Source organism: Nelumbo nucifera, chromosome 3 (genome assembly GCF_055504915.1).
Source record: "Nelumbo nucifera cultivar China Antique chromosome 3, China Antique-T2T, whole genome shotgun sequence".
Classification (NCBI taxonomy): domain Eukaryota; kingdom Viridiplantae; phylum Streptophyta; class Magnoliopsida; order Proteales; family Nelumbonaceae; genus Nelumbo; species Nelumbo nucifera.
This window is the reverse complement of record NC_142651.1, coordinates 50,496,391-50,517,478: the sequence shown is the minus strand read 5'-3', so window position 1 is coordinate 50,517,478 and position 21,088 is coordinate 50,496,391. Positions and strand designations below refer to the sequence as shown.

The following is a 21,088-nucleotide window of genomic DNA, read 5'->3' as shown; positions in this document are numbered from 1 at the left end:
CCAAGAGGTGGTTTCATGTAAACTATCTCTTGTAAATGCCCGTGAAGAAAGGCATTCTTGACATCCATCTAATAAATTGTCCATTGCCTAAGAGCAATAGTAGCCAAAAGTACGCAGACAATTGTCATTTTAGGAACTGGAGCAAAAGTTTCATCCTACTCAATCCCATATTCTTGCCTATAACCTTGAGCAACCAAGTGGTCTTTATACTGGTCTAAAGTACCATTTAATTTGAGTTCACTAAATAGACCCAACAACTACTAATGATGTAGGCATCTAGAGAAGGAGAAACAAGTTCCCATGTATCATTCTCCAATAGGACCTAAACCCCCAAATCCATGGCATCTTTCCCATGCTTAACCGCTACAACCTAGTGATAGGACTTGGGAATGTCTATAAAGGACATAACAGCAAAAAAGGAGCTATGGCTAGAAAGGTAACCATAGCGGTCAAGTGGGTGAGAAATGCAAGAAGATCGACATAAAGAAATAGATGAAGCCAAGGTAACAAGAGGAGAAGAGGGACTAACAATAGTAATGGGTGGAGAAGGATGATCAATGACTGGTGCTGGAGGTGGAGGAAGCATGGACGTTGAGTGAACTAGATGTTTCTTGGAATAGACTTATAGCTGTTGAGGACTAAGAGGAGGAGCATGAGCATCACCTATAGAACCAAAATGATGCAGAATAGAAAAGGATGATGGTGCAGCAATTTAATAATGTGCTCAAAGAAGGAAAGGTTCTCAAGAAAAATGACATTACGGGATATGCGCAGCCAACAGACCTTGGGATCATATAACAAAGGAATCCCTTGTGTTCCATACTATATGCCATGAATGCACACATAGCTGATTGAACAGTTAGCTTTGTGTGTTCATGAGGGGGGGAAATGGACAAAGCAGACACAAAGCACGGACAGGTTAGGTGGAGGATGAAATAAAGACTAAAAGGGAGAGGAGTTTTCTAAAAGGAAGGATATTAATAAGGTATATAGTAGTGTTGGTCGCCTCCACCAGAATGTAATGGGAACATGAGAGTCTTATAACAGTGATCTCACCATACTAGCAATATGATGGTTCTTGCACTCAGATACCCCATTTTGTTGAGGTGTACCTAAATAAATCTCTGGGACTGAATACCATGTTGCTTGAGATAAGTTTGGAACTCACCATCCTCACCACCAAAGTACTTTCCCCCTAAATCAGACCTCAAGATGCTTATAGTACTTTTAAATTGGGTCATAACAATGGCACGAAAATTCTTAAATGTGAGAAAAACTTCTAATTTCTTGAGAAGAAAATAAACTCAAGTATATCTAGTGCAATCATCAATAAATGATGCATAATATCTATAACCCAAGCGTAAGATAACAGGAGAGAACCAAACATCACTGTGAATGACATAAAAAAGGTGTAGAAGCATGTTCAGAAGAAGATGGAAAAGGCAAAACATGACTTTTACTATAACAACAGGTCAAGCAAGATTTATCAACATTTATAAATGAAGAAACAGTCATAGGCAAATAACCAGAAGAAAAGCCGAAAACACATATGAAAGGGGGAAGAACACAAGTAAGCAAACTAACCAGCCAGACCAATACAAAAAAAAAAAAAGAAAAGTAGAGGAAATAGTCAAAGACATAATCTGATGAATCTTATCTTCAGACAAGGTGCCTTGTGAGTCAATTTTGAGAGCTAATGAGGCGGAAGAAGTATCATCCGATTCAGCTGAAACCTAATAAACCTTATGTTGCCCTTTCTTGAGGGGCCTAGTAGGGCATTCCACAATAATATGTCCTTGTTGTCTATAGTAAGTGCAAAAATCTTTCTTCTTGCAGTGAGATGCTACATGCCCAAATTCCTTGCACTCATAGCACTACATCTTCAAAAGAATCCTTCTTCCCTTTTTGTTTGGTAGCCAAAAATACAGCATCTATTCCATGTTCTTTCTTCTAATCAAGAGAGGACCGAGTAAGATGTAGAGTTTCCTCTCTTAATAACTCTCCAAGGATCATATCTAGATCAAGTACAGGCTCTCTACTAAGTATGTTTAACTGCACTGTCTCACAATCAGGCCTGAGGTGCATTAGAAAGTGCATAACTTTCTTCTTATCAAAGTGTTTCTTCATAGATTTTACATAACAATCTAAAGATAGATCTCCAAGGTGAACCAACTCATATTGAATCCAGAGGTTCACAAAACCAGCATAGTACTCCTAAATTCATTTCTCTCCTTGAGCATACGCAAAAATATCTACCTCAATCTGACATTGCATAGACATGTTTGATTGTTGATACACCTTTTCAAGATGCTCAAACCATAGTTATCAAGGCGACCATGGGGCTGAAAATTTGGAAAAGGGAGGACTGAGGAGATGATGATGATGATGAGTGGAGAAAGGGAGGACTAATTTACATGGGTTTTGACCATATTGTTTTCTCCCTACAAAGTTGCAAGAGTGAGACAAGGGTATACAGTTGGTTAAAATATATTGCCAATCTCAGTAATTTCAATTGGTAGTAAGGTATTAGAGCCAAAAAATAAACATCAAGAGTGAAAGGAAGTTTTCCTAATTGCAAATCAACAATGACAGTTGATTACAGTTGGTTATTTGTTTTTATCCAACATTACTACATCTAATATCACTCGTTCTCATTCCAAAGGAATAAACAAAGGCAGTTATTTTGGGGAGAGGTGGGATGAAAATCTGATATTGTTATATTGTGTACAGTCTCAGCTACCAATCCCTAGGGATGCCTGGTTGCATCATTGCAAATTCTAAGTATATTTCCTTAATAAGATTTTGTCATTCATCAGAAAAAAAATATATATATATACCATTCTTTCCATGCAAATGACTGTAAATCAGTCTATTAACAATATAAAAATAACCACAGTTGAATGACCCAAAACAACATAGAAAACGTTCAATTCTCCCTGTGCATTTTCCTATTAGATTTGTGGTTTATGTATTTATTTGAAACAATGAGCTGTCTTTTCTACTAAACAAAGACAAAACATCAGTATATCATAGATTCCTGCATTAATATACTCCAGTAATACAATTGCTTACTCAAATTGATTATGTCAAAACTTGAGCCTCTCAAAAATCAGAATTTAACTAGGTTAATAAATCACAAGTAACACAATATATCTAAGACACTAGCAGGCAACCAAGCTGCCTTAGCAACCTTTGCAATCCAACTACAGACACAGAGGGGCCCATGAAAAGCATTTTTAATAGATAACAATAAATTCAATAAAAACCAGTGCACTCAAAAAAAATAATAATATGTGGAAAAAAGTACAAAGCTTGCTCCAAGGTTTGGAGCACCAATTACCAGCCAACAAATATATACTATATATAAAAGTGTGATTGCAATATGAAACGTTTTTGGACTAAAATTACCCTTTGTTTGAGAAATGGTATAAAAGTCATTTCATTACAGTTTTAACGCCAGATTTAATGGCTACTAAAATGCCCATAATTTTGTATTTAGTCCATTTCTAATGGTAAGATTGAAAATGTAACTTCAATTATTACTTTCCACCCCATTTAATCCTCTCTCATTAAGGCTTATAGTTTAATTATTAACTCCCATTTTTCTCTTATTAAATTAGACCTGTGTCAATTTTTTTAACAATATAAACCCATATATTTTAAAACTAACTCAAAAACAAAACCATTTTTAATCCAAGTGGTGGCTAAGCAATTCAACCATCAGAATCAAATTGATCAACCTACAAAATCATAGTTAGGATAGAAATAAATATAGAAATTTACAAAAAATGTAGAAAAAATTAGACACATGTATGATATTTTTATTAATCAAATTAAAAAAATAAGTGTAATAAACAATAATTATTTTTATTGGTATTAAAAATGAAATACATAATTTAGAGCTGACCAAAAATGAAATTATTTTACTGTTAGGCAAAGACCAATAATTCAAATTTTGGGTCAAACATGTTCACCTTTAATGTCATAAATAAATAATAAAGTTAATAAAATATAAAAATACAAAAATGAAAAAAATACATAAATTTTGCAAAAAAATTTAGGCACATGTATAATATCATATATTTATCATATTAAACAAAAAGTAAGTGTGACATATTAGAATTATTTTTCACATAAAAAGTACAAAAAAGTTATAGAAAAAATTGAAACCATCAATAATTCTACATTTACACTACTATTAAAAATATGAATAAGATTGTGGGACTTTCTTTTGACTAAAATACTCAATTTTGAATTTAGTCCCTATTCAATTATGAGGTTTAAATTGTAAATTGAACTACTACTTTTCACCCCATTCAATTCCCTCTATTTAAATCTTACATTTTTTGATAAATGAACAAAAAAATGATACACCAAAAAATATTAAATATTACAAAAAGAAGAATCTAGCCAAGCAAGTACGCCTATCAATGATACTTTAAATGTTGCAATTCTATCTGATTATCACATATTTGGGTGAGGTGTTTATGTAATTAGATTTGGATTTTCAATCCACATCCGATTAATAATAAAAAACAAAAAATAAAAAATACATAAAGTTCATAGAAAATATTGGATACATTATTACTATCATTATCATCATCTAGAAACCACGTGCACACTTACTAGTACAATAAAAAGCAAACAACAGCACAGCCAAGCAAAAACAAACTCATGTAAAATTATTACAGATTGAAACCCAGCCCTGGACATCCCCAATCTAACTGGTTTCTTCCCAACCCTGCTCTTGCAAGTGAGTCTGCTACAACATTTGCACACCTAGGCACCCAATTGAATGAGCAATTCAAATTGGTAGCCATAGCTTGTACCTGTCTCACCATTGGTTTAAACACCCATGAAAAGCATTTTGTTCTAGTATATCTTTTCATGAGCCTTGTTATATCTCCAACATGTTGCAGAGGGAGATGAGCTATCATTCCATACAAATTTTCATTACAAAAACAGCACAAAAGATGACTATTTCCAATTTGTTTGAGATAATTTGCTCTATAATATCAGGTACATACCCAATATGAATACATGTGGCTGGTTTCTTCACTAGTTAACAATTCCACACTTTATAGCACATTCACCATTGGTGTATCTTGAAAATCAGAAAATTTAGTTAATCACAGCTTAATTTTTAGGAGACTAATCTTGACATTATTAAACATGAAGAACAACAGTCAAGAATCTACATTATATAAGAATATAAATATCTTATTTAAGGATTTTGAGGATCTAAAATCTTGAGAAACTCTCAGGGTTCTGAATGAATTGCTTGTGTATAAAGAAATATTGGATTAAGGGATAATTCAAATATATATATATATATATATATATATATATATTACTAAAGATGACTAAGAGAGCATACTTCTCCAGCAGCTACAGTAATGACATGAGGAGTGAAACCTTGTCCTGCTTGCCCTGCATCAAATAGCTAAACTATGAACATTACATATAATTAAGGCACACACTTAAATTCAAATAAATCTTATAGAATCTCAAAGTTTTAACAATATCATGATAGCACAATACTAAAATGAAACCCTTGCCATATAACAAATTGCAAAACAAAATCAATGTAAAAGAGGAGGATGGAAACTAAAATATTGAGGTATCTTATCCTCAACCCACCAGCAACTTTAATAGGTTCTACAAAGCACTACATAACAACAACTTTGTTAACCAGAACATATATTGCCACCTGCTATCAACAACCTGAACAAGAGCTATTTAATTATCTCAGTTCACCTAAGCATTTCTTTCTTGTATAGGGTTCTCAGAAGATCATGTTTATGCACTTTTGTCCCTTTTTCATCTGACCAGTATTTGTGGCTTTGATTTGCAAAACAATGTATAGCAGAACTATTAATTCATGATTTCTGTAATATAAGTATATGGACATATAACAGAACCACAGATAACCAGGATATAATAGCTCCAAAAGAACAAAGCTGATAATACAGAACCAAAACTATTTCTCAGCAGCAGGTTATGCTTCTACATCACATGCACAAATGCTCAGAGGGACCAAAAACAATGACCTAAGAAAAATGACACCACACCAACCATAGAAATCTAAATAATATTGTGAGATATTCAAAATAAATTGCAAACATAAAAACATTATACGGATATTACCAAACAACATATATTTCATCATTTTTTGGATAACCATGCCAGTATACTTTTCCAACATATACAATAGAACCTCCCGCTACAATTCAAAAAAGAAGTGTTCACAGATAATAAACTGCTTGTTCTACCTTTCCTAATACAGCACTCCACATTTTTTTGTTTTGAAAATTTCTGTTGTTCCTCTCTCTCCAGAGGCTCCAATAGATGTCAAAGGGAATCAGATTAGAATGCTACCTCTTTCCATAACCCTTCACTGGCGATAAATCTATCAAAATAGCCATAAGCCTAGGACTATCCGCAATCTTCTGAATAAGTTAACAAAATGGTCACATTCCATTTCTGAATAGGGGGGGGTAACAAATAAACAGGCGGTCCAGAAAGGATTCAAACGATATATACACATTTCTTAAAAGCCTGTCCCCTTGAGATGAGGTGCACAATTGTTAAGATTTTGTTTACATATGCTATCCACATGAAAAAGCAAGCTTTAGTTGAAATGTGGGGTGACCAAATCCATCTCCAAGGATACCTATTCCTAGCAAACAGAAAAGTCTAACAAGATTTCACTAATAGACCATTTAGATCAAAGCCCAATACTCTTTTCCATCCCTTGAAATATCTACCTTTTATTGTTGAATTCTTTCAAGTAGGGAATATTAATTCACCTTCCTCCTAATCATTCACAATACTTCTATCCCCAAGGAACCAAAACCACTTCATTTGCAACAATTTCATAACATTCTCATATTGAAGCTTCCTCCTCATTACAAGCTACATGATATCAGTGAGAAAAGGAAAAGGGTAGCCAAACATTGCAAGATATGCTGCTTTCTCAAAGGAAACGTTTTCCTGATTTTCCCAAGTGCCCAAATTTTTTTCTATTATACAGATGCTTCTTGGTGATTTCCATGTTCCATTGGGAAGATAGTATCAACCTAGAAGCTCGATGTAGTGAGAAAGAAAAAGAACAGCATCTTGGAGCATCATTCCCTTGGAAGTCATCTGAGCCATTTGGATGGTAAGAAATGCCAAAGTCATTCATCACTGCTCAAATCTGAGGAGGTGATTCTAAGAATGTCAGTAGCAAAGGTTCATTATTGTTTCAGTTCATAAGACTTTCAGTAAAGTTGTGCATTTCTCCTACTTTTATTGTGTTAGTCTTTTATTATTTCAAAGGTAACAAATTTTTTTAATTCTCAGAACTTAAACTTCCCTCTACAAATCCTTGTACAAGCAGATTTTTAATGCTCAGGACTTAAACTTCCCTCATGCAGAAATCTGGTTACCTCATGTCCCTTCAAAAGCTGCCTTCCTACTATCATTTGATACACTAGACAAATGTCTTACCAGGGACAAACTGCTGAGGAGAGGTGAACCCCTGCAGTCTGAAATTCATGTACTATGTGGAGGTGAAATGGAAACAGAAAGCCATCTGTTTCTGCACTGCAAAGTGGTGGGAGAAATATACTCCTACTATTGCAAAATCTTTGATCTCGGCTGGTGCTACTCAGGTAACCTGGAAAACCACTTAAAGGAAGATAGTTGTGGAGTACCATTCCAGTAGCTATATTGTGGGGTCTCTGGAAAGAAAGAAATCAAAGGATATTTGAGTCAAAGTCTCAATCAGTAGAAAAAATGATGAGGAAGTTGTTGGGATCTGTTCATTCAAGGTTGGCATCCAGAGAAGCATTTTGTAATACACCTCATTATAGTTTTTCTTTTTTTTTTTTTTTTGGGCCTGTCACTATGCTTTTGTATAGTGACTCACTTTACATGGCAATACCTATACATGATTTAAATTAAAGAATACAATACTTTAGCTTTTTCTCAAAAAAAAATACAAGAAATGAGTTCTGTTTAAGTTCTTGAAATTCTAATTCAATTTCATGATATAGCTTCTCACTATTCATAGGTTTTAATTTTCCTTTTATATTATTTGTACAATTTACTTTTACAAAGATAGAGCAACAATAATCAGGATGTTAGAACTTGTGTAAAATGCATACCATGGAAAGAAAAAACATGCACTGGATGCCTAAAGGAATGTGACCCCCAGCATATTATGCAACATCAACCCATCCATTTCCAACTCAAAAAAATTCCATATCAGATGGATCAAGGATAAAGTTAACATGAGCAAGATATGTAGAGATATAAAATAGGCAATCTATGAATAACAATAACTATAAGAATAAAACATAAAAGCATGATTAGATAATGATATGTATTCAATTTCCAACTCACTAAGTAAAACAGTGGTACATATTTCCAAAGACAAATCACATAGAAACTGGCCAGAGGAAAAAAAAAAAAAAAAAACGTCTATCCCCAACGCTAATGACATGTCATCATTGCACTCAAGGATTTAAGTTTCACTTCAGAAAAGGGGAAAAATCTACCTATGCTTCCATGAAATCTTGAGTACAGGTCAAACTTTCAAGGAAAAAAAACAAACACCTAGAATTTAAAATAATAATAATAATTCTCTTTCTTCCTATTATGTCCCATTCTTCCAATTTCTTCTCCAATTCAATCTCATCTTTCCTATTTCTTGCATTTTTCTGTATTAACTGATTAATCTTCCATTTCATTACTAAAATTGTAAGAGTTTTATATAATATACATCTCATTCCAATTAACCTCAAAATTGGAAAAACAAAAAAAAAAATTGAATCTTACTTCTCTTACTTCCTATTATGTCCAATTTCTTCTCCAATTCAATCTCATCTTTCCTATTTCTTGTATTTTTCTGTATTAAGTTATTAACTGATTAATCTTCCATTTCATTACTAAAATTGTAAGAGTTTTATATAATATATATAATATACATCTCATTCCAATTACCCTCAACATTGGAAAAACAAAAAAAAAATATTGAATCTTACCACAAAATTTCAATCCCTAATTGGTTGCCATTGCGGTTTTATAGTTTAATATTTCTTCTACAAAATTTAAAAAGACAAAAAGTAAATAAAGAAATACCAACACTGACAACCAAAACCTCCATCACTAAAAATAAGAGGAAATAGAGCGCCTTCCACATTGACAAACAGAACTTTATAACAGCAAGCCTTCATGAAATCAAGAACGGCTTTAGAAGGATCTAAGTTCAAAAATTTGACCTCTTGTTTAATTAACTGAACGAAGATGTATGAAAAAACTATGCAGATTTCTACCCAACTATCCTCTAACCAAACAGCAGAAATGTGTAATTCCCATAGTGTTATTTCCAACTGCATGCAATTATGCATGTAAACTCGAGCTCATATCAATCACCCATTCCAAAAGATGAAGAAATAACCATAGAAATGAATGCATGATTAACAAAGGTGAGCAATGGAAAACACTGAAACCTATAACGTATACAGAACTGACACCATGCATCTTTACTCGATACATGCAAGCAAAAGAAGCAATCGAGATTAGAAGTAATTCTACGAAATTAGGCAAAAAACATGGAAAAGGAAGAGAAGGGTTTCTGCAACTCACCAAGCGCAACCAACTGGGCTTTCTTAGAAGACGAAGAAGACGAGCCCGATGACTGCTCCTTCTTGCGAGGCGGAGAAGACAGAGGAAGCGAAGAAGGTGAAGTGACCTTCTTTGCAGAAGACACCGAGGATGAAGCCGTGGCATTCACTGGTGCGTCGGCTGTACCATACTTCCTGGGCCTACCCCGTTTCCGGCGCACTGTCTCCTGTGGCGCCGAAGCAGCGACGGGGGCTCTTCCAGTCACCGAATGCGGGGGGAAAACGAGGGGAGTCCCACCTTCCGACGACGAGTAGTGACCGGAAGATGCGTTGAGGTGGTGGGGGTTGGAAAATATCCCATTAGTGGCGGCTGAAGTGGTGGTGCTTGTGGTCGTGGTGGTGACGCTGAGGTGGGTAGGGTGGTGCTGCTGCTGCTGCTGCTGATGGTGGTGGTAGTAAGAGCTCAGGCCGCTTTCGTTCCCCTCCATGAGAGAGAGAGAGAGATGGGATTTGGGTACTCGATTCAATTTGGGCTTTTTCTTTTCTTTTTTGTTTTGTACTTTTTGGGGATTGGAGAGAATAAAATACCATTGGTCACATGTGCACAGAACCATCTATCCGGATCGTCCTCCCACGTCGGGCCCACCTTATGGATCAAGTGATTAGATTGTTAAACTAACGGTTAAGATCACGTCATCACGATAGTTAGTAGTTATTAACATCAACAGCGGACCACTGGACCAGCACCGGTGGCTGATTAGGGCAATTCCAAATTTTGATAAATGGGTCACATTCCTCCTGAAAAGACAAAAACACCCCTACCAATACCAAAGCACAGTGGTTTATACTTTTATGGTGTGCCTTGCCTTTCCCTTTCAAAAGCGTATACAACTCGGGATGTGCCCCCTTTATAAACGAGATGTGTTCTTATCACAACTTATAATTGATAAAATATTATTTAATTATCGAGATAATTTTCGGGAAATCTCGCCGCATATGTGTGGGGCCCACTAAAAGACTGGTCCCACCTTATCTGTACAGCTTGTCTGTAGCGCGAAGAAGCGCAGGAGTTTCATGAACTCGTGTTGTTTGCTTAGGATTTCGCTGATCACGTGCCACCTTCGGAACATGTGAAATTAATAGTATTTTTACTTATTTTGGGTTGAGCATTCTTTTGCCGTACTCGCTACGGAGAGTTTATATGTAATCTGTTTATTCATTCAATAACGATAATAAAATAATATTTTAGTACTCAGTACGGGAAAGGGTTGTGGTGGAGTGACCAATGAATGGACAAAAGCAGGCTGCCTCCCTGGGTTATCACCGTTGGATTGGAACTTTTGGTATGTATTCGTTAATAGTTTCCACGTAGAAAAGGATATGCATGGAAAAGTTCAGTTTTAAATTCCTCAAGCTGGGAAAAGAAGAAACTGGAATACCGCATCTACGCCTCACACCGACATGCACTTCGTATCGTGCATTGGGAACATTTTATGGGAGATGTTCTCAATGCACGGTGGGATGTCTCTGTAAAGTCGTTGTGAGGCATCCGGAGAGTGAATCTCAATTCAGAAAAGAAATGGATAAAGAGGAATGGATTGATGAGGATGGCCTAGTCAAGACTCAAGAATGACTGTGTTTGCACTGACTGAAGTCGTTCTGTATATTCTTGCATTGGAAATCTCTATAAAATAAAGCATAGAAGTATGAAGATGTTCTCAATGCAGAAATGGGATTCAGCCAGTTCAAAGTCCTTCAAACAATCATGATAGTCTTGCATTGGAATATCTCCCCATGAAATAAAACATAGAAGTAGGGAGACTTTTCCAATCCAAGGCTGTAAAGACTGTTCGAACAGTATTTGAATGGGCCTTGAGTGACTGAAGCCGATCTCCTCAATGCAAGGCTGTTCAAATGGTGTTTGAACGAGTTTGCACTGACTGAAGCTGATCTTGTTTCTTTGTAACAAGCATTAACAACTCTGAACAGCAATTAGGAATTAAAAAAAAAAAAAAGGGTCTGAACAGCATTGGCCTTTGTGCTGTTTTCTTTCTTCAGTACTTCATAAACGAGACCGGATATGCTCCTCACACTTGGCACCTCACATGCAAATCCTATCATGCATTGGGAACATCTCCCGTACCTATTGATTATTATTCATGGGAGATGTTCCCAATGCATGGTGGATGTGCCTATGAGGCACCTATTTGTGAGGAGCAGATCCCGTCACTTTGTAAATCAGTTAACCAAAAAGTATTGCTTTAGAATTGGAGACCGAATCTGCTTCTCATAAAAGGCGTCTCACACGCACATTCTACCATGCATTGGGAACATCTCTCATACTTGTAAGTTATTTTTCACGGGAGATGTTCCCAATGCATGTGAGGAGCAGATCCCGTTCCTTAGAAATGTTGAAAATTTATCTGGACTGACTTGCCACGTGGAACATCACAAGAATATTTAACTGAATCCCTGACTGCTCCTTCTTCATCTGCACAAAGCAGAAGCTTTTGTGCAGCGTTTGGCTTGGTTCCTTCCTCGGTAGATAAGAAGCTTCTAAGTCTGTATCTGTAGCAGTAAGAATCCTGTTCGGAAGAGAAACTGTTCCACCTTCACCTTACATGGCATGACTGATGAGGATTTTTGTTTCAGAAGCAGGAATTCTGGGATTAGAATCTTCCATCTGAGGGATTGATAATCAGTAGATCTTGGAATCACTGTAAAGATTCTGATCCAATAACTCCAAAATCATCTCTTGTTAATATACAGTCTATGAATGAATGCACAATTGGGTTGACTAATCAATGGGCTTGGGACCCACCAGATAAGAATTGATGAGGTAGGTTTGATGTGATGGATTTGACACTCCAATTCATAGATAATTTTTCGTCTTGGGTTCTTTCATTCCTTATTGGCCACACGGGTTCCCTTATCTATCAAGCAAATTCTTTTTATAGGTAGGGCTTACAATAGTAATAATGTACCATACATTTAAAAATACTACAAGCTTTTGCACTTGTTGTATTTGTAAGACAAAATTATTTATAATTTATGAATAGTTTATGAATGGTTATAAAGTTTATGAAATGAGACTAAATACATTTAAAAATGAAAAGAAATAAAGGAAATGAAACTCTCTAGCTAAGTGTATTTAACCTCTAATTAAGCCACAGAACTGAATGATTAAAATGGCTTCCTCAAAGTACAACAACAGCCTTTTTCTTGGGAAACAAATGGAGCAGGATGGGCTATTAGAGGCTCATAGTGATCAGCTCGAGCACCGCACCAACATGAACAAGAAAAGATATTAAAGAAAAAGAAAAACTTTATACTGTGTTTGATTTGAAGGAAAAAGTAGGGAAAGGATATAAAAGGTAGGGAAACCTTTACAAACCTTGTATGAGTTTCCTTACCATTCCCTTCTTTTCCATACCTTTTCCTTCAAACCAAACATATCCTTAAGGATAATTGTGGATTTTATCTACAAGTTATTTGGTATAAGTGATAAAGTAAACCATCATATGACAGAACATGAATTATAAAACAATGAAAAACAATAATTTGTCAATTTTAACTTGTGTTTCTGTTGGAATGTTGGACTGGATTATCTGCTCATATATAACATCACTTACGGCCCCGTTCACTTTTGGTAAGTTACTTACCCGGGTAAATGGAATTACCTGGGTAAGTTTTTCTTGGGAAACACTTACCCAGGTAAGTGCATTTACCCATGTTCTTTTATTTCTTAGGTAAAATAAGGTAATGACCATTTTATCCATAGAAATTCATTATTAAAAGGGGCATTTTTGTTGCATTCAAGTGTTGACAACTTTTTCTCTATGTGGGAAAGTTATTTACCCACCTAAAAAATGGATATCACTTTCTTGGGTAAGTGATACTCAAGAAAATAAACTTTTCCTGGTCCCCACATAAAGCTGAAAAAAGAACATGGGATTCTTGGTCAATGGGAACCAAAATCCCATTGACCAACTTTCCCCCCTCTCCAAATCCAAAAAAATAACACCCCTAAGTGATAAAAATCATAAGCACAAGGGCCTTAGTCTTCCATCCAAAAAATATAGTAAATTTGTTGCAATGGAAGTCATAGAAAGAAGATAAATGACTATTTACTTGTCCCTTTCATGAAAAGAAAAAATTGAAGTTCACAAATTTGACTTCTAGGATGGTGACGAAGGAACAAGACACAATTTTCTTCATCGACCATTCCATCTGACCCATGAGCTTTGATGCTGCTCAATCCGATGTGGTGCACAAACTGAGGAGAGCAACCAAATAGTCCTTGCCAACAGGGAAATGCCGAGGTGGAAGGACGGAACGCCACTTCAAGACTTGTGATAAAAAAAGATGTCAGAGGCCCGAGGAGTTATCCCTGGGTAGGTACTCTAACGCTCAAATCAATAGGAGGTGGTGGATGGTTGGGTCGAGCAATAAGGGTGATGGTCCAAGTGAAATAACAGTATGGGTGTCAGAAGTTGAAATCCTTTACCTTGAGTGGGGAATGTCTCTTTGTAGCCAAAGATCCGTGTCCTTGTCGAATTGGGCTTCCGGGGTTATTGGGATGAGGTTAATCGCCAAGGTCTTCGGGGTAGAGTCCAATTCCTTGACAGAGTTGTCTTCCTCTCTTCTCTTATCCGTAGTTGTGTTTATCTGCGTGACGTGTAGCTTAAGTGATTGAGAGGATAAGATGGGGGGTCACAGTAGTAGCATAGGTCGGTCGAGCTATGCCGACATGGCCGGGCTGGCCAGGCGACGATTGGGCGGCCATGTGTCTCTCAGAACTAGCTCAGCCATGACCCGAACAAGCTTGAACCTATGAAGAAGGTAAATGTTAAAAAGAGAGTTAAAATGAATCAATGCTAATAGCAATAGGTGGTATTTGTGAAGAAAAATTTTTGCCAAATATTTAACGCAAAAGAGAAGAGACAGTTCATGGTAATTGATTCCATAATAACAATCATCATGTTTTGTTAATGGAGAAAAAAATCAGGCTGCCCATATTCTAGCTTACTTAGGTTGTGAAGCTAGAGTAACTGCTCACTTTTACTCTACCTGAAACTCTCATGTAATCTTTAATTATCAATAGTATGAAGTTGTCTCATTATTTAAAAAAATCTAAATGAAGCAAATTAAATTTTAAATACTGCTCCCCATCTTTATCTTTATTGAAATACATAAATTAATAGATATGGCTATCATGATAAAGAACCTTGAAATGACGAAACTTCAAATACCATTCCAGGGTAATGTTCTTATCCCTTAAGGTACTGTATTTCTTTGTCTATTTGGACAATCAAAAATATAAAAACAAGAATCTCCAAGAGTGTGTATCAACTAGTATATTCAGAAGTGGTCTATCTCTTCTAAAATGATTTTTTTCTTAAATCAATAGGCTAGGCATGACCATTTAGTAAAGCCTATAGTATATGCCAAATGGTGTAAAAAGAAGACTTAGTGGTCCTACACAAATTATATACACAGTGGACCTCTTTCATATCTTAAACATTTTTACTTTCCCATAATTACCCATGACACGTGGAATACAAAAATTACCAGTTCAGGAGAGAATGAAAAAATGGAGTGATCTTAATCTGGTATAGGATAGTTATCCATATATGTGTTATGGCTCTAAGTGAAACCAAAAGAAGAAAGAATTTTGGTACTGAAAGTTGGCAAAAATACTCATCAAAAGAAAATATGAAAAATTTCCATTTCCATTTTCAAATGACTTGTCTCTTCCATTATGAATTTTAGCTCAGAAAACAAAGACTCCACAAATTAATTCTCAATCAAGTCTCTAAAGCATGTTTCAAATCACACTTCTAGTATACCTATTAGAGCACTCCAACATATCCACCAACATATTTTTTATATCCACCTTAAAAAAAGTCATCTATAGGGTGTGGGTTGGGTGAATTTGGGGAGAGAGGAGGTAGGTCCATGCCACCATACCTACAAGTCATATACTCATTTATTGACTGTGCAAAGAGGTTTAGCTTGTTTTGAAATGGGGAAAAAGTTATTATTGCTGACTATGAATTCACAAAAAATCAAGTAAAACACAACTACAAAAGTTAGAAAAGTAGGCTGCGTTTGGAAATGATGCAAATAAGTGTGAATGCAAATATGTAGAGTGTAAAACGGTTCATATAAATTGCAAAATTGGATTAGTTTTGCACTGACAAATTTACCTTCTTATCAAACAGACATTTAGCTATAATGGATGCAAACATGAATTCCAATAAAGCATATGCTTTTTCTTTATCAAAACCCACTTGAATGCAAATTTACTCCTTTTTTATTGATGTACTTTTACATCTTATTATCAATGTAAATATGCATTGGTCTGTCATTTGTCAATTTATAAATGTAATGTTGCCAAACACAAGCAAAAGTGAACCAGAGTGCAAATTTACCCTGAACCGGGGTTTACACTCCATTTGCATTGTTCCCAAACGCAGCCTTAGCAACTTACACCAAATTACTAATGACAAATTCCTCTCTCTAGCTATATGCATTTTTGCTGCATTTCTACCTCTATCTAATACTCCACAATGATCAAAGGATTTCTGGTATTTTTGTTTTGTCATTTATTTGATGTTCTCTAGAACACTTCTAGAGAAAGATACCATATCCCTATTGTTTTAGTTTCATAAGACAAATATATTACCTTCCAGAGAGAAATGCATCCATTCCATTAACAAATATATTCATGCTCCATTTCCAAATTTAATTTCACAACAACCTTTGACCGATTCAAAAACTTCACATGCTTTATTATACTTGAGCTTTTCACTCATTTCCTCCCTCTTCACAAGTGCAACATAAGATAAGATGCTATGAAAGTCTTAAAAATGAAGTATTCTTACAGCCCATAACATCAATTATGAAAGCTTATTAAGGAGCCTCTTTTCCTCTAGCTTAATAATTCCCTACAAGCATCAAACTATACGCCTATTCCCTGTATGTAGAGACATGCATCTCATCTTATTTATCATGGGAACACTTTTATTTTTCCTGTCCAATAGGATTTAAATGCATTGAAGATCCTTAACATAATTGTGGCTCCATGTTACTCTGAAAGCAAACTGGAATCCCATCTGTCCTCATTCAGAAGAAAACAAAACTTCTACTGGAAAATGATGAATCTTTCATGGCATGGGGCAACTCATAAACTTCACCAATGAATTCAGTCTACTAAAGAAAAAATTACTTAGTAGCAAACTGATCATTTAGTTTTCACCTTCTTAGTTCATAAATCTACCTAGAGGAAGAGATTCAAGTATTTCCAGCATCTAGATCCATCTTTTAAAATCTAGTAATAACTTCTCTAATTAAGAAGAAGATGAAAAAAAAAAAGAATCTGTTAAGTGCCTCGAGGTACTACCTTTATACTTAAATTTTATGACCTACAAGTAAATGCCAACCAAGGTTTTGAACTTATTCAGCTACTATTGACCAGGAAAAGAAAAACACCTTATTCGGATACTTAACCTCTCCAACTTCAAATACTCTTTGCTAGAAGTTAAGAGAAACAAATTGAGCTATTTGTACCAAAACCTTCAAAGAAATAGTAGTTTCCAATGCCATACCTCTGTCAAGATCATTAGAATCAACATGTACAACAACTACCCTTCCCAGTATTGAGTGCTGCCCAGTTGGGGAAATCTACATTTCAAAGAGAAAGTGAAATGAACTCCTCAAAGCTCAAAAGAAATTGGTACGACACTCCATAATGCAAGAATTTGAAATAACGGTTTAAGGTAGGTAAGGTAGAATATAAAACCTGCATGTCCTTAATGAAAATTTCAGCAACTCATAGAAGCAAAGTAAGCTACATTTAGATGAACAAACAACTCAGACCAACATATCTTTAATAAGCAATAAGAAGAAGAACACAAAATAGACAAGACAAACCATCTACGCCTGCCACTATGTTTCCCAAGTCATTTGCATGCCGCTCGATCTTCATCAGAGGGAGCTCCATGATCCTTTAGTGGATTGAACTGAGGTCCTGCAATAAGGGGATAAAAGGGAAAACACCAAAACCTATATTTTACTAACTAAACCAGAAGAACAAAACTGGCAAAGAAATGGGTGAAAATCAACATTTTGGCATGATTAAACACAGTGACTACCACAAAAAATGACCATTTTAGGGGGTGATCACCAATATGTACAACTTTGTTTTGCGAAAGAAAAAAAAAAATCAGACTGAAAACACAAAACCAAAATTGAAGCTTAATAAACAGAGAAGGAGCTCAACAATCCTTCCTTACCGGGTTCAGATGAGGCCCTGCAATATCAAAATCCAAGATTAATTAATAGATATAGTTCATTATCCTTGTTTGTTGGATACAAATAATTGGCGCCTTCAATATGGGAAGAAGACAAAAAAACACAAGAAACCATGTTTACTAACCAAACCACAATAATAGAACCAGCAAAGAAATAGGTAAGCATCAACGATTTAGTGTTGATTAAAAAAAAACTGTAACCAATTAAACCAAAATCATAAGATCAAGTAAAGAAATGGGTGGCCATCAAAAATTCAAAATTGGAGCCTAATCAGCATAGAAACACATAAAAGAAGGATCCACCAGTAGAATTGCAGACATTGGTGGTATTGCCAGGAGCATGAATATGAAATCCATGGAAACCTTGTGAGAGGCCTATGATCTTTCCTTTGACATGGATAGCCCCTATAAATTAAAAACCACTACAAAATAAGAAAAATGAAAAGAGAGAGAGAGAGAGGTGGGTGGCAGAAGGGAGGGAAGTAGAGACCGTTGGGTTCTTGGGCAAACTGAATAGAACCTCTGACGTTAATTATTGCTGATGGTGATGACAACAATCCCTTTAACAATGCCTTTTGCAGCCATTTTCCCAATGGGAAGTTTTTGAACAATTATAAGTGGGTAGTATAGATATACAAGTACAAAACACAAATAGAAATGTGGTTTAATATGTAGAATTTTATGTGGACTTTACTTGAAACTAATATTATATTGCGCAAGCTTTGCAGAGCGACTAGAGCCTTTGGCTTAATGGCTCAATTGAATGATATGTTGTGGTTACTTGGCATCCCTTTAGATAAGAAATGACTCTTTGAGATTGAATTTGTGAAATTAGGGTTGTTCATCAAACTAATGAAACTGACCAAATTTATCAATCTGATCCAACTCAACTCAAGTTGGTCAGCTTTTAATATTTTTAGTGAGTTTTGATTCACTAGTAAACGTGTACGTGCATTTGCATGTGACAGTATCTCTAAGACAAAACTATTTATAATTCATGGACAATTTTTGGACAATTATAAGTGGGCGGTTTCTAAATGGTTATAAGTGGGCAGTTTCTGGAGTAAAGGAAATATATATCCTCTTTATGCTTGTTATGCTTGGACAAGGGGGGTAGAAAACGTCCAATAAAAATTCCAAAAAGTAGGGTCATTCACTCTTTTATAGGTGGTATAGATTGATTTCTCAATCAGACTAGGTTGGGTTGGTTTCAATTTGGCCATTTGTAAGCTGACCAAAACTGAGCCGACCCAATTATAGATATATATTACTATTTTATATTTTAAATATAATTTTTTTAATATGAGAAAGTGGGAAAATTCCCATATTTCCTAGTTTAGAATAGATTATATTGTAAATTTAAATTTTTAATTTATTTTTTAATAATACTGGTATAATTTTTAAGTTAAATTTATTTCTTTTAAGTTTAAATCTTTGAACCGATTGACCAAATTGAAAATCGACCCAAATTGATACAATCCGAGTTGGTCAGTTTTCACTAATGGTCGGTTGGTTGTGACCAATTCCCCAACTTGACCAAGCCAATTTAGTTGGCCATGCACTGTACAACCGAGCTGAACCAACCCGTGAAAATCTCTATGTGAAAATACAATCTCTTTGTGGTATGGTCCATACGGATGGTGGGCCTCACATGTACCATGCTCTTTTCCACCCGAATTTAGCATATGTAATGTGTAGTATGTAATACCCAATAAAATAGAAGAATTAAATGACTTATTATATGTTTTTGCTTTAAGAAACAACCTATTTTCAAACTTGGATGGTTTTGATTTATATTTTAGAATCAACCACAAGGCAATAATTTACATTGGGAATGCCCCCAAGCGGCGTGTGTAGGAGAAGAGAGAGGAAGAAGACATGTGAGTGTAGCATGTGGAATAGGAATGGCAACAGGGCGAGGCACCCCCTCCCCGTCCCCGCCCTAAAGTCACGATACCTTGTCCCATACCCGCCCAGTCCCCGGTGGTAGGGCGGGTTCGGGGCAAGGCATCCATTCTCCATCGGGGATGGAGAATCTTTGAATTTTCCCCGTTCCAAGGCAATTACTTAAAAATGATCTATTTTATGGACAATTTATACATAGGATATAGGAACTTGGGGGTATTTTAGAATTGACTTATAATACTTTAGGGGTAATTCAAAAATAAAATTATAGGATCCTATGATTTTAAAAATTTAGGAAAAACTTAGAGATATTTTAAATATCAATATTAAACCTAGAGATATTTTACTAATTTACCTTCAGGTTCGAGGCGGGTTTGGGGAATTATATACAAAACCCATTCCCGCCCCGTACCCGATTCAAGGAAAAATTATTTTCCCCGTCCCCACCCCGTCCTTGTTTAGGATCGGGAAAACTTGCCCCGTTCAAGGTGGGGCGAGGCGAGGCCCCGATTTTACAAGAAAAATTGTCATCCCTAATGTGAAGAATTGATCACAAGTTTTGAGTGTAGAAAGAGATGAATTAAATTTTTTGCATATTATTTTGGACGCAAAGTCAAGGCAAGTATCAACATTATAATATTGGTAGGCTAAGAAAAAACCTGTTTTACTAACATTCCTCTTGTTGAAGGAAGGATGATGTTTAGAATAATGTTGACAAGAATGTTTTAAATCTCACTTAAAGCTAAAATTGTTGCTTAGCTTAATATAGAAATATAGATTTATTATCATATAGGTCAATTGACTAAAATTATATAACTAGCTAGGTGGGCATTCTGAAATTATTAATGTATGATCCAATACGACAGTAATTCATTAGCACTCTACCGTATTTTATCATTGAATATGCCATGATCACTCAATAGTTTTTAATATTTATTGGCTTGAAAATATATGACACCATCAAAGCTCTGTTATTTTACTATTTTCTTTCAAATTCAGTGCAGATGCTCGGAATTTTAAATTCAAGTGGTGTGTGTCTAAGTAGATCTGTTCATGGACCGGATTTCAGGTTTGACCAATTAATATTTTATGTTGTTTTGGGTCAGTCCGTTCAAATTTTGATAAAAGCTCAACCTGAGCCTGTCCATGAACAGGTCTACTGTCAAGCACCTCTTTATTGGTAGATCGGCTTCAATGCTCACAAGGTTGTGTTCACACAGTTTGTACAGTCTTTTCCAGTGGTGCATTGAAAATATT

The 21,088-nt window shown here is 35.5% G+C and overlaps 1 protein-coding gene and 1 long non-coding RNA gene across 2 annotated transcripts in view; both read right to left on the bottom strand.

The window, feature by feature from the left end:
* Nucleotides 1–10,163, bottom strand: part of LOC104600822 (AT-hook motif nuclear-localized protein 14-like) — a 31,143-nt gene extending 20,980 nt beyond the window's left edge. Inside the window, exons 1-2 of the mRNA XM_088900929.1 lie at nucleotides 9,634–10,163; nucleotides 5,378–5,430 (exon numbers count right to left, since the gene is read on the bottom strand). Coding sequence (XP_088757055.1) covers nucleotides 5,378–5,430; nucleotides 9,634–10,099 — 519 coding nt within the window. The 5' untranslated portion in view covers nucleotides 10,100–10,163. The remainder of the gene's footprint in view (nucleotides 1–5,377; nucleotides 5,431–9,633) is intronic.
* Nucleotides 10,164–13,780: 3,617 nt separating this feature from the next.
* LOC104600997 (uncharacterized) lies at nucleotides 13,781–18,481 on the bottom strand. Its single transcript, XR_016083477.1, has 4 exons — nucleotides 17,547–18,481; nucleotides 17,416–17,463; nucleotides 17,222–17,297; nucleotides 13,781–14,442 (listed from the first exon to the last, which is right to left on the bottom strand). It is a non-coding gene; the product is annotated as an uncharacterized LOC104600997 (long non-coding RNA).
* Nucleotides 18,482–21,088: the final 2,607 nt, after the last annotated feature.